General features: G+C 34.1%; 1 protein-coding gene across 2 annotated transcripts in view; it reads left to right on the top strand.

The window, feature by feature from the left end:
* HLTF (helicase like transcription factor) overlaps positions 1-7970 on the top strand; it is a 58072-nt gene extending 50102 nt beyond the window's left edge. For both annotated transcript variants that reach the window (XM_024769067.1, XM_024769066.1), the window contains exons 24-25: positions 3276-3356; positions 5652-7970. In XM_024769067.1, the coding sequence (XP_024624835.1) occupies positions 3276-3356; positions 5652-5804 (234 nt within the window). In that variant the 3' untranslated portion in view covers positions 5805-7970. The remainder of the gene's footprint in view (positions 1-3275; positions 3357-5651) is intronic.
* Positions 7971-14042: the final 6072 nt, after the last annotated feature.

Below are 14042 nucleotides of genomic sequence, written 5' to 3'. Positions count from 1 at the left end.
TTTATAGTTGTAACTGATTGTGAAAATTCTTAGGCAAACTTTAAAAATAGACAATAACTTAGTAAAAGTGTTTTAAGGGCTTTCTCTTAAGTGCTTTACATATATCAACTGAAATTCTCACAGCATCTCTATGAGATGGTTCTTGTTACTATCCCCATTTTACATGTGAGGAAACTGAAACATGGAGAAGTGAAATAGCTTGCCCTATCACACAGCTAGTGATATACAAATCAGGATCAGAGTCCATGTTTATAAGTATTATGCTGTGCTTTTCTACTGCTCTTCTATATACAGAATAAGTTTCTGTTAACTAATGCTTTAGGGAAGTGTTTTCATTGATTCGGCCCATGAATCAATGAGATCTTACTTTGTGTCAGGGAATCTTACTGGCACAGGGAATCTGGATATAAACAAGACAGACAAAGTAGCCACCATCACGGTGCTAATAGTCTCAGGCTTTAACGTGCATAAGAATTAGGAAATGCAATTTGACCTCTGTCTTCAGATTTAGGAGTTCTTGGATGAGACCCAGGAAACTGCATTTTTATACAGACCATAGGTGATTTTAGGTGCACGTGGTCCAGCATCACAGTTTTAGAAACAAGTACCATTAATGGAATGCTTTGGGTAAACTTTAATGTCTAACACAGTGTAATTACCGTGCGCAGTACAGGTCTAGGGGTAGAGTGGGAGTTAAAATTCACTCTGAACTTGACACATCAAACCGTGTGACTTAGAGTTGCATCCGCAGAGGAGCACTTTTTTTCTGATTGCACAAAGGGGCTTTTTGGACTGGAAGCACTCTGAGCTAATTCAGTTTCTAATTTGCATTGGGCACTGTTTGGGCTGGAGGGAACCCTGTGCTGTTTCTCTGCATTCACAGATCTAAGGTTTGTGGTTTTAGCTTGCTGCCTGAAACTCAGAAAATTCATAACAAAGAAATTTTACTAAGATACAGATTTTGAGTTATTCTGGTTAGGCTCTCTAGTTGAAGCATGTACCTGTTACCAAGGCTTTTCTTCCTCACCTGAGGGTAACCTTTCCAGTAATATTAAAACCAGAGCCATACTTAGGCATTCATGGGTTTCATGTTAATGCCATCGGGATGGCAGTGGTCTGTCGTATTTTCTTGCCTTAGTTCTGTGGATGAAGTTTTAAATCTTTGCTAGAGTTTTAGTATTATGGTTATTATAAAAAATATGCATTGTAACTGCAAGTTAAGTTACATGTTAGCTAACCAGATGATAACTCTAGAAGCTGATTTTTGGAACAGATTCCCAAATTATTATTTTTTGGTTATAATCTTAGTATTTCATAAGGAAGAGGTTGTTAATACAAAATACAGTAATTTAATTAGTACTGTAAAGTTGACCAGAGACTAAACTCTTTAACAGTTATACTTTTAGAAAACTTACAGAATGTTTTAGCAGTTTCATAGTAAGTTGGTTGTTTTTCATAGAACATTTCAAGTTTTCAGATATTGTTTCTAACTTTAAAACAAAAGCCAGGTCCTAGAAAAATAAGATTCAGTATAAAAAAAAAAAAAAATTGCTCATGAAGATTTTTACCTCTTTGTCGAGTATTATATAAATGTTAAGATTTATTTGTATTTTGATGTTTCATTGTGAGCTTATTTTTTTCATTATGAGCTTTTGATAAAGTTAATTGCTTCCTTCATCGCTACATAAGAGAATGGGAGCTATCAGTTTTACATTATCATAAAGTAAATTTTATTATACATTTAGTCATACTTGATGTATACTGCCGTCTCACCATGAGGTTCCTAGACAAAAGACAGCAGAGAGGAACGTTTTATCTGAGCTGTTAGTATAATGGTTTCAAAGTGGGTCCAATTGTAAAATACAAAATATTCACAGAATATGACTGTCAGTTTTAGAAACTCATAAGGTAAATAAGTCCTTTAAATCTAACTTTTATACCGAAAAACAATCCCCAAATCAAATTATAGCAAGTTAAGAGTAAAATCTCCTTTTCTCTCGATCTCAAGGGAACTTTATTTTTTATTTTTATTAAAAAAATTTATTTTGGCTGCGTTGGGTCTTCGTTGCTGTGCGTGGGCTTTCTCTAGTTGCTGCCCACGGTGGCCACTCTTCACTGCAGTGTGCGGGCCACTCGCTGCAGTGGCCTCTCCTGCTGCAGAGCAGAGTCTCCAGGCATGTGGGCCTCAGTAGTTGTGGCTCGCGGGCTTTAGAGCGCAGGCTCAGTAGTTATGGCACACGGGCTTTGTTGCTCCGCAGCATGTGGGATCTTCCTGGACCAAGGATCAAACCCGTGTCCCCTGCATTGGCAAGCAGGGGGAAGTCCCTCAAGGGAACTTTAAAAAGAAGAAAATAACTGCCTAAGCTGTACTATAAACTTGTCATCTACATATTAATTTATGATTTTGTTTCTATTTTCAGTTGGTACTTTGCTGTATAAATGTTCCTTTTCTCCAAAACACCCTGTTTTCAGCTTCAAGAGTCATCCCATAGTTTAGTTTAAAACTTAATGATCCCCTACCCTGACAATTCATGTTATTTCAAAACCACTTGACTCCTATCTTTCTAGACTGAAGAGCTCTATATCTTTTTTGCTTATCTTCTCTTTTCAGTGCTTCATTGTTTTATTCTTCACCTTAAGACAGTCCCCGTGATAATGCCAATGTTAGTTAGCTAATGTTACTTTTTTAGTTCAAAATAGATACTGAAAATTGTATGGCAGAGTCTTAAATAATTTTTAGGACTTCTCGTTACTCCTGAAATCTTTTTTTGTGCTTTTGTAAATAATGAAAGGAGGAAAATGAAAGAAAAGAACCAAACACCAGCAGAAAGGGAGAAAACTTTTTCATAAATGGACTCAATTACCTATCTTTTCTGATGTAAATTAAGTAATTTAAAAGAGCGTATAAACTTCCTCTGTTAAGCAGACATAGTTTGATTGTAAAATGGGTGGGGGTGGGGGATGAGAAAGATATTATTTGATAAATCAGCAATCATTTATACTGTGTGCTTTCTAGGTATCAGGCCCTGAATTAGATACTAGAAGCGGTGTAGTGAAATGACAGGGGAGAGAATACCTGCCTATCATAGTAGTGATTGGGGGAGGTAGTGGGGCTGTGTGGAAATTTTCGTCCCCAGAGCATTTATAATGTCACTACCTGAATTCATTCAGAAAGATTTCAGTTAGTGAAAGGTGAATGAATAATACTGCAACAAAAGGACTTGTGCAGAACACTCACAGATCAGGGTGGTAATTATTCAACTCACGTTCTTCAGGCCTGGAATCCAGCTGCTGAAGATCAGTGCTTTGACAGATGCCACAGACTTGGCCAGAAGCAAGAAGTTATTATCACGAAAGTGAGTTTTTAAGACATCTATTTTAAATAAGGTTTTCAAAATTATACAAATAATGCGTGAATATATTGTAAAAGATTGAAATAGAATTATGCAAACTATGAAGATCATCTTTATTCTGTTTAGAAGGAAGCTACCATCAGTAGTTTAACATGCTAGTCAAAGTTTTTCTGTTTACATTCATACTTATGTATATGTGTAAATTTCAAAAAATTGTTTAAGATAAATGGGATCATACTTTATTACTTTGCAGTCTGTTTTTTCCCCCTGAACAGTATATGTTGGAGACTACCCTGTAAGAACATCCAGATCAAACTTATTATTATTCTGTCATGGTAGACAGGCAACATAATTACATCTAATTTATTTAACCAGTTCAATTTTTGCTAATAAAAACACTCCTGTAACGAGCATTATGTGCATCTTTGTGCATATGTACAAGTACAGTATTTCTCCAGGATAGGTTAAGAAAACTAGAATTCTGGATTTAGAATCTTACTAGATAACTGTCAGGTTGTTTTCAAAATAGGCTTTATGATATATGAGAACGATGTAAATCTATGCTTATAAGATGGTCAAAAAGTGACCTTCTAATACTCATTTACCTAAGACCTTTAGCATATTTGACATATCTCTTATTTTTTTTCTGTGAATTGCTTGCATCTTTTGCCCAGTTTTCATAAAGTACAAATATAGTTTTATAGTATAAAGTACTTCTTTATAAATTCTGATTTTAAATGTTTTACGTATGTTGGAAATTTTTTATTCCAGGCTCTTGCTTATCTTTGAACTTTATGTGCTTTTTGTCATGAAAAAGTTCAGAAATTTTTATCATTTAAAACATATCAGCCTTTTTCTTTGTATCTTATGGATTTTGAGGTCTTTCTTAGAACAGAAGGCTTTATCTTCAAACTTTAAGAATGAATCTCCTGTAAATTATGTAAACTGGGAGTAGTGTTTTACAAAAGTGTCAGTAAAAGTTGCCGTACTGAAAATTTGGAGGGAAAAAAAAGAATCTCCTGTGCTTCTGATTCTTTTGAAATATTTTACCTTTTGTTTATGATTCATGATATGGATCTAACTTTTTGTCAGATGAAAAATCATTTGCTCCATTAACCATTTTTTTTGAAAAGTCCATCGTTTTTTCCTACTGATTTGAAATGTCACTTTATCATAAACTAATTCATGGGTTTCTTTCTGGACTCTGTTCTGTTCCACTCATCTCTTTAATAATTACTGTGGTTTTATAAAGAATGCTTTGATATCTAGTAGAGCAAAGTGCACTCATTACCCTTCTTTTTGAAAACTGTGTTGGTCATTAATATTATTATTTACTCTTGAATTGAACTTTGGATTTGGATTACCAGATCCCACTTCAGAAATCTTGTTTGGGATTTATTGAATTTATGATTAATTGGAAAACTGTCTTCTTTATAAATACGGAGTGTTCCCATATAAGAACTTAGATCGTATCACTCTCCGTTTTTTTAGGTCTTTTATGTATTTTGGTATCATTTTATAACACAGCTTGTATTACAGTAACTGGGACCTCTTGTACGGTGTTGAATAGAAGTAATTAATCACAGTAATCATTCTTGACTTGTTCCTGTCTTTGTTGGGAATACTTTTATTGTTTTACATTTAATATGTTATTCTTGGTAAGTTTCTAGTAGATATCCTTAAATAAGGTTGAGGACATTTATTTCTGGGTTAATGAGGATTTGTTTTTAAAGTCAAGGTTTTTATCAGGAATAAACGTTGAATTTTATCAAATGCTTATCATCTATTGAGATGATCACTTTTTTTTCTCTTAAATTTTTAATGTTATAAATTATACCAGATGAAGGCCTGTTCTTTCATTTCTGGGAAAATCTTATGTGGCTTTTTAAATATGTTACATTTATTTTGCTAATATTCCAGCTTCAGAGTTGCCTATAAAGTTTGCTTTTTTTGTGTGTTGCTTTTATCTTGATGATGGAGTTATAATATGTAACTTATGTCCTTACAGCTGTATTCTTTATACAGGAAAACTATATTGAGTGATAAGGGAAAATGGTGCTCATCTCTAGCTATCATATCATGTTCTAAATATTCTCACTGTATATTGAGAGAAAAGGGGGAGTGAAACAGTTTCTAATAGATTATTATTGACCATTTTTGAAAGCTACGTAATACTGTAAGAAAGCAGGTTCTTTTAAAGTATCATTTTCATCATGTCAATTTTTTTTTAATTAAAGAATTCAAGTATTGTGACCTAAAAAGTACTTAACCAATTTAACTTTGTTTTTCTTTTTAAAGTTCATTGTGAAGGATTCTGTTGAAGAAAATATGCTGAAAATACAAAACACAAAGAGAGAACTTGCAGCTGGAGCCTTTGGAACTAAAAAAGCAGATGCTAGTGAAATGAAACAAGCTAAAATTAATGAAATCAGAACTTTAATTGATTTATAATTTGTGGGATTTGGTAAGGTCAGTTTAATTAGATATATACAGAAGTTTTGGAAATGCGAAAAACAGTTTTAGAAATGAGGTCTAGAGTATATCTTCTAAAAGGAGCTTATCATTTTATATTAGTGAAGAGGTATTACTAATACATAATCTCCTTCTATATATGAACCTATTTTTAATGATAGTTCAGGTAGCAATAAGTTCTGTTATATACTGTGGCCTAAAATAGTTTTTTGAGACAAAAAGTTACTTTTATTCAACTTTTCATATTATCTATGCTGAGTATTTTCATATATCTTCCAAGTACTCAGCTTTTTCATATTTCAGATAAGGTCAAACCTTTTATACTTTTGACCAAATAGTTCTTTTCTATGTTGGACACATTTGGTTATTCACCAAAGTCTCCCATTTGTGATGCTGTGGATTCACAGTCCATGTAAACGATTAATATGTGCACAGACTATACAAGAGATTGATTTTATTGGACCTTCAAAAACCATATTTGCATTCCAGAACCTTAAATGAGAGACCAAAGTCCAGGTTAGCAAGTTACTTGCTTTTTTTTTGTTTGTTTGGCTTTGTTCATGTATGTGTATGTATGTGTTTTGTTTTTGTTTGTTTTACAGTGTCATTGAGATAAAATTCACATAAGTGACTTACAATTTTATGTTCATGAAAAAAATTGGGGATTGCGTTTAGAGCACTATTTTCTCCGTTTTAGTTAGGTGGTACCATTCTTTTTGTTTAAATGTAACTTGATATATTAGTGTGTAAATACAGTCTGTGGGGGGTGAGAAGGAACCAGTTCTGCCCAATTTGATTTGAATATTTAAATTATGGAATTGCTGAATAGATATTTCTATATATAGATAATTCTTATTTATGTAGTTTAAAAAAATAACTATAAATTTTTATAATTCAGAAGACTACTATATGTGAGAGGCATGATAATCTGGATGGAAGTTAGGCTGGATAACCTCCAAAATTGTTTCAACTTTTAAAGACATCTTAATCCCTGAATGGAAAATTTTCTTTGTTACTGTGTTTAGAATCAGAATTTGATCTTGGAACTTCAGTAATTCACCCTTACATCTATCTGTAGAATTACTGATCTTTTTCCTACTTTTGTTAATAATCAAACTCACGGTAGTTGCCACAGAATCCTGGATGACTGTTTTAGTCACATTTAAAACAAACTATAAATTTTTATCAGTCAGGTTAGGTAGTCAGTGTTATTTTTTTCCTTAAGGGAATCTTTTTTTTTAATCCAAAGAAAGAAGAAATTACTTACTATAATAGGAGAAGCTTCATGTTTGATGATACAAATTTAAGAACCTTATATTTTACTTACAGTGTTGGAAGTGACTTGACTGAAAGATAAGAGGAGATTGGAGGCAGCGTTGTATTCTAGGGCACACAATCTTAGATTTAGCACATACCTTATCAGCAGCAAAATTCTTCCTTCTCTGTGCCCTGTCCTCTGCTCCAAAGGAACAGTGGATCAGACAGCAAGAATCTTCCCAGTCCCTTTTCTTTTCGGCAGCAGGTGAGGTAGAGGGCTGATGTAAAGGACAAACAGACCTTTCTGTAGGGATGAGAGTGGAATAATAACTTGAGGTTGGTCCACTAGCATAAGGAGCAATAGGGAAGTTCTTTACCTTGTAGGACTAGCATTGCACAAAATATCAGGTTGATCAGGATCTCATAAAATATGATATGTGGGTTCTCTATATACCAATACTTCAGTGAGATTAAGTATAAAAAGAGTTTGCAGCAAAAAACGCAACCTACTCTTCTTGCTTACAAAGGCAGAGCCTTGCAAACTCACTGTAAAGGTGAAGACTTTGCTTGCTTCTTTACCCCAAACATTTACAGACTTGTGTTTTTAAACACATTCATAATGATAAACTTGGCAAGTCATTTAAAAAATACCTTTTTGGTTTTGTATAGTTCGATTAAGTGGTGTTAAATAAAAAACAACAAATTCATCCTAAGAAAATATATAAACTACTGGAATGAAAAGTTCACATTATGTTTACGCTGTTAACTCTGTTTCATTACTACGTAGAGTAATAGCTTTAGAAACATCTTGAAAATATTGTATTCCCAGTTGTGGTTCAAACTGGATTTTGTTTTAAATTTAATAAAAGTGAAAAAATTACTAGCTTCCTCAGTGCCGTAATTTTGATGAGTACTTTTTCTTTAAAGAACATTTAATCTTTCTTTATAAATCTCACACGTCTGTTCAGCTGTCTATATTATATAATTATTTTTTTACTGAGAGTACATAAAAGAACTATGAGTAGCTGAGAATAACTGACTCATATTCCTACCCCTTTTAAATTTTACTAAATTTCAATTTAACTGGTTGACTTCTTGTTTAGAAATCAGTGTATATATTTTTAAATTTTATGTTAAATGTCTTGATCTTCTTAAACATTGGTTTTGATTATTTTTATTTCCCCATCTGCCAGAAAAAAAGGAGTTGTGATCATAGCTATGTATAGTGGTACACTAGATAACACTCTTGATTATAGACTTTGCCCTAATTACAGCTCCAGGATTGGAAATAATCAAGAAAATAATCATCTTATGTTTAAAACCAGTGAGTACCAATATAATTATACTCAGGCAGTGCATGTTTTCTGTTGGCATTCATTGGTGTGTTTTTTATTCATTTTATTTATATGCTTGCCAAAATTCTGTTCATTAGTATTCGGAAGGAAGATTCATTAAAAACATGAGGACAAATGATATGTTTGGCTTATTAATAAGAATTCAAGTGCTTAACCTTAAGTTTTCAACTGTATTAACTTTAAAATATTTGCAAAAGGTGAAATACAACAGCTTTCCTTCATTTAATTCACCCGTAAGTATGTAGTAAATAACTTCCTTACAAGTTCTACATTCTGGAATTTGTGACCTCATTTTTATGGTACTTCTGAATAAAAAAGACCCCAAAATTCTGATAGCTGTGAATAATGGTTGGGATGCTTCCCTGCAGTAATGTCTACTTCAGAGGGGAAATGGTTGATTAGAAATCCTGTAAGCAGATGTAATGTTTTCTTCCATGTTAAAATATTCATAGTTATTGTGTGATAATAAGGGAAAACGGTCTTCTAGATGAAGCCATAATAATTTACTGCTTTTGAAAGGGTAGATGATATCTTATTCCCAGTCAGATCTTTTAATGGTTAAAATGGGATTTTAAAAAATCTCTTTTTCAGCTCCCTACTCAACCTTCTTGATCAAGAATTTTCTGACAAATTTAGACCTTTAAATTCTACCTTTAATTATGAAAATTGATTTCTACATGAAAATAATACAGTTTTAATAATGTATGTCATTCAAATGTACATGGAACAGGACACCTCCATTAACCTGAACCAAGTTATAATAACTAGGCTACACTGGGACTTCATTTAGAAGGACAGCAAATACCAAAATGACTTCTTAGATTGGTAGATAAAACAAATTCTAGGGCATGTCTTTGCACTTTTGAAAAATGCAAAAATAGTGCATCTAGACTATTCCAAGAGGGTATTAAATGTGATAGATGTGATATTAAAAGTCATCAGAGAGATTATATATTAAAACGTGCTCTATTTGCTAAAGCAGAGATAGGACTAGTGTTTTAGGAACGTTTCCAGTAAGTCGGCCATTTTTCAGCCATTCTAGTTTATTAGAAAGGCAGATAAAATTAACTAGGATACAGTTTCCTGAATGTTTAAACTAATTTACCCTTTTTGTTAGGGTAGGGAAGGGCTATTCCCTAATAGTACATTGTAGGATTTAAAAATTTTTTTTCTTGGCACTGGTATCAATATATTGATAAAGGTAAGTTAAATATTTCATGAGAAATGGTCTAGTGAAGGCCACTTCATATGTTTCTTGCAGGAACAGGTGAAAGCAAGAATTAAGATAAAACATTGATTTTATGCGTGAATCATAGACCTCGATCAAGCTTGGCGCTCATCTCCAAAGGCATAGATCTGCCCTTTGTGTAGGCAAATTTGACTTATAGTCAAAGGCTATTATATCCACCATTATTCATGGGATTAAAAAATAAGGATATATTGATCACCTCCACAAATGTATGTTCTTGTAATCTGAGTTAATGTTGCCTATTTACACATCCTACAAAGTGCCCCTTGGTATTTTAGGCTCCCTGGGACAGATTTTGCAGTGTAATTGTGCAACTTTGCATGGAAAAGTTAATACTTCACCTTAATTAAGGAGTATCCTTGGAAGATCAGGGAAGGAAAAAGAATCTGTTAGTCTAATTCAATGACTTCTCAGCCTCTTTTATGCATAGTATATGCTTTTTCCTATGGTAAATTTGTCACTGTTTCCTTCCAAAAGTTAACAGCCTTTACTAAATACTATTTAAAGTAAATTACGTAAGCCTTTTCAGTTTAGAGCTTTTATCTCTTATGTTGTATACAAAATAGGGACACAAAAAGTTAACACCAGGTCTTCCCTGGTGGCACAGTGGTTGAGAGTCCGCCTGCCGATTGAGGCCCGTTTACCAAAAAAAAAAAAAAAAAAAAAAGTTAACACCAGATGATATGTTTAATTCTCCTCCCCACCCCCCAGTCTGATGCTTTGATATCGTTCCTCAATTTTAAAAAAAAGGCTTTGAGTCTTGTGGTCTCTTGTGATACAGATGGAGAGTTCCAAAATACACTTCCTTGTTCAGATTGCATATTACCTGGCCACAACAATAAGGCAATATTAGGTATCTGAAGACTGGGGCCAAGAAGCCAAAAAAGGCTTCTGACCACCTAAAATAACATGTCAGTAAATCCATATACTTGACTCAGTAGAAAAGGACTAGTGTTCAAAGGCCCTGTTATTGAACAGTTGCCTCTTTCCCTATTTTTGTTTTAGGCAGACAGTAGGGAGCAGTGGTAGCTGATAGACTGGACGTCAATAAACTTCAAAAACTTAAAAGTGAACACAGAATAAGTAAATCACAAGAGTTGAGTGTCTTACTATAGGTGTCTGGAGCCCTTATCCCTAAAGGGATGTTGACCCTGAATACATCACAGTATCGCAGCATAATCATATAACAGAAATTTTCCCTCTTCTGGACCAATAAAACAACTGTGAAAACAGGATAATTCTGCATAGTTTTTTTTTCCGCCCTGTATAGGCTTTTAAGATACAAAGTCTATACGTTGTGAAGCTGAACTGTGTCCAAGCCAAAATTCATGACAATTCTATCCTTGAATTTTCTTACCCATTTTATACTACATTTATATTACATTTTATATTACATATATTTTACATTACAATTTCAGGCAGCCTATTTAGGAAAGCATTTGTAAAAGGTATTTCCCACATTCTATTTCAAGGCCATTATCCTTATCTTCATAGCAAGCAAACTGAAAGCTTTTCCATTATTTGTGTTACTTCCTAGATTTCTGGCATTTATATTTCTGGTTACATACAGAGGTTACTCTGATCTCTGCCCATTTCTCTGATCTCATTGTCTGTTTTGATCACTCATTTGTTTAATGCAGAGCATAGTTTTAGAGTTAGAGCATACACAAATCTGAATCAAAGTCCTTTGCAGATTATTTACCTTTCTTATTCTCTGATTATCTGCAAAATGAGAATACTGTATATACATTATAGGACTGACATGAAAATTAAGCTATAAATACCTAATAAATATTCTTTCCTTTTTGCTTTCTTACAGATTTTCACTTAAAGGAGATTGAATTTCAGCATCAGAAACTCAGAGAAATAAGTTATCAAATAACATACCCAAGTATAAAAATAGTAATCTATTTGTAATAATAAGCAGAGGGGAAAAAAAGCAAACTGTGGCAGACTATTTTATTTAAGGAGAAGTCAAGTCTTACTTAGCTTAATGCCCCAAGTTTCAGTGACATTAAACGGTAGACATCATACAATTATATTTACAGATGTTATTTATGATCATGTTTCCTACATCACTCAAGGAGCCGAGTTTGTCTTCCGGAAAGCCTTGACCGATCAGCAGTTGAGTCCCCTGCTGTGTAACACCACCTCACCTTTCCAGGCGTCTTCTGCTAAAAACCCTGACTCCCTGTTGTGTTCAGTGCAAACACTTTCTTAATGTATCAAGTGGTTCTCAAATGTCATTTGGGTCACAGTCATTGCTTGATAGTTACTTGGAGTAGAGATACTGTGACCTCAACCAAGGCCCACTGATTCATAATCTATAGTGATGAGGCCCAAGAAACTGTACTTACAAGGTGTCCAGTGTTTCTCAGGAGCAGCCAGGTTGGAGATGCAGTTGCTCAAGCCTCTAGTTTCAGTTACTCCTTTTTCCTCTCTCTTCATATCCAGTCCATCAGCAGCTTTACTGCCTTCACCCTGGTGGAAAGTATGTTGGATTACCACGGTCTCTCTCCAAGACCACTATTAAACTAACTTGCCTTCCCATCAGCTCTTGTTCTCATTTAAGCTATTTTCCACCAGCTGCAGAACCAATGTTTTTAAAATGTAAATCACAAAGGTAAGACAATTAGACTCTCTTTAAGAAGGACTGGCAATGAATTGAACAAACTATATTAAAATTCATTAATTCATAATGATACTAGAATAACCCCCCTCAAAAGCACCTTTGGAGGACACTGTTAAACCAGTTCCTTATTTTATATACTAACTAGTGAGTGAAGGGAGAATCAAGCATTTATCCTGCCCTTTTAATAGAAACAACCTCAGGGTAACCAAATTACTGATGAATGGAAGTATATAGAAATATTTCAACTAATAAATGAGAGTATCACCATTTTGCAACCCCAGCGAGATACTGTATCTAGGCAGTGATCATCAATGGCAGTTGAGATCATAAGATAACTGGAGGCTTGGAAGTACCTAACAACATATAAAGTATTGCCCCCCCCCCAAAAAAAAATCACACCTTAATCTGACTGGCCCTCTAAATCAGTTTATAAGAAATACAGAATACAAGGAAACATGTCAAATTGCAATCAGTAAAGTGAAGAATGTGGGAGACAGGACAATCTGTTTTCTTCAGTAAATAAATTGCCAGGCAACAACAAACAAGAAGGGAGGGTTAGGAAACACGAGGGAATCAGATATATCAACCAATTGCACTGTATGGGCCTTACTTGGATCTTAATAAGATCAAAGTGGAAATAAAACACAAAGTAAGGGAGGACATTTGGAATTAATAGTTTCTTGGTGAGATAATTTTCTGAAGTCCTTATGTTTTAAAGATATATATGGGAATATGAAATTTTTAATCTGGGATTTGCTTCCAAATAGTCTAGCAGGGGAAGAGTTGGTGGGGATACAGATGAAACAATTGTTGAAATTGGGTGATGGGGGTTCTTTATACTATTCTGCTTACCTTTGTATGTCTCTATAGGTCCCCGTTAATAAAAAGTTAAATATAAATTACATTAATAAAACTTCAATCAATTGCTGTTGAATTTAAAGTAAAATCCAAAGCCCATACCTTCACCTATGAAGCCACTGTATACATACCTCTCCATCCTGTTTTATAAGCCTTTATTTCCACCAAGTTCTCGCCTGCTCGCACAATTTCCTCCGAAGGGAATATTCTTCCTTCTCCTCACTCCGTTTTGGCTACCTCAGAGCCTCTCTGGCTTAATCATCATCTTGCAGGAGGTCTTTCCTGACTGCCCTAAAGCTGGACTTTCCCTGTTGTCAGTGTACTTTAGCATAATTTGCAATTATATATGTTCATTTCTCTTTCAGTCTGTTTCCTACTAGAATATAAGGAACTATGTCTGTCTGGTACACTCCTATATTTCTAATGTCCATCATAGGTGTGATATGGTCAGTACTTAAGTGCTTGTTCAGTGAATTATTGTGTTGTCTGTCTTAAATACATATGTCAACTCAAATTGTGTTTGATGTGAAACCAAGATGACTGAACTAATGCTTTGGTAGATGTAATTTCTGGAATAAGCTCAGGTATTTCCTTGAAATCAGATACATCTTTATGACCACTGAGACTCTGAAAGCAACGGAGGGCTGAAATGAACTTTAAAATTAGGCACAAATAGATTGTCCAGAAATAAAGACTCGATTTGTATGACTAGCAAATTACACTCTAATGAATTTAATTTCAGTTTAGCCAGATTCTTCTATGCATTGTGATTCTCATTGGAAGAGTTTAGCTCATACCTCTCAATGCAGAGATTCTTGGATTAGGAGTATCTTGAGGGGTCTTTGTACCATGGCACCTGACACGCA

The sequence above is a fragment of the Neophocaena asiaeorientalis genome, unplaced genomic scaffold (assembly GCF_003031525.2).
Source record: "Neophocaena asiaeorientalis asiaeorientalis breed wild unplaced genomic scaffold, Neophocaena_asiaeorientalis_V1.1 scaffold118, whole genome shotgun sequence".
Lineage (NCBI taxonomy): Eukaryota > Metazoa > Chordata > Mammalia > Artiodactyla > Phocoenidae > Neophocaena > Neophocaena asiaeorientalis.
This window is presented reverse-complemented; position numbering and strand designations above follow the sequence as displayed.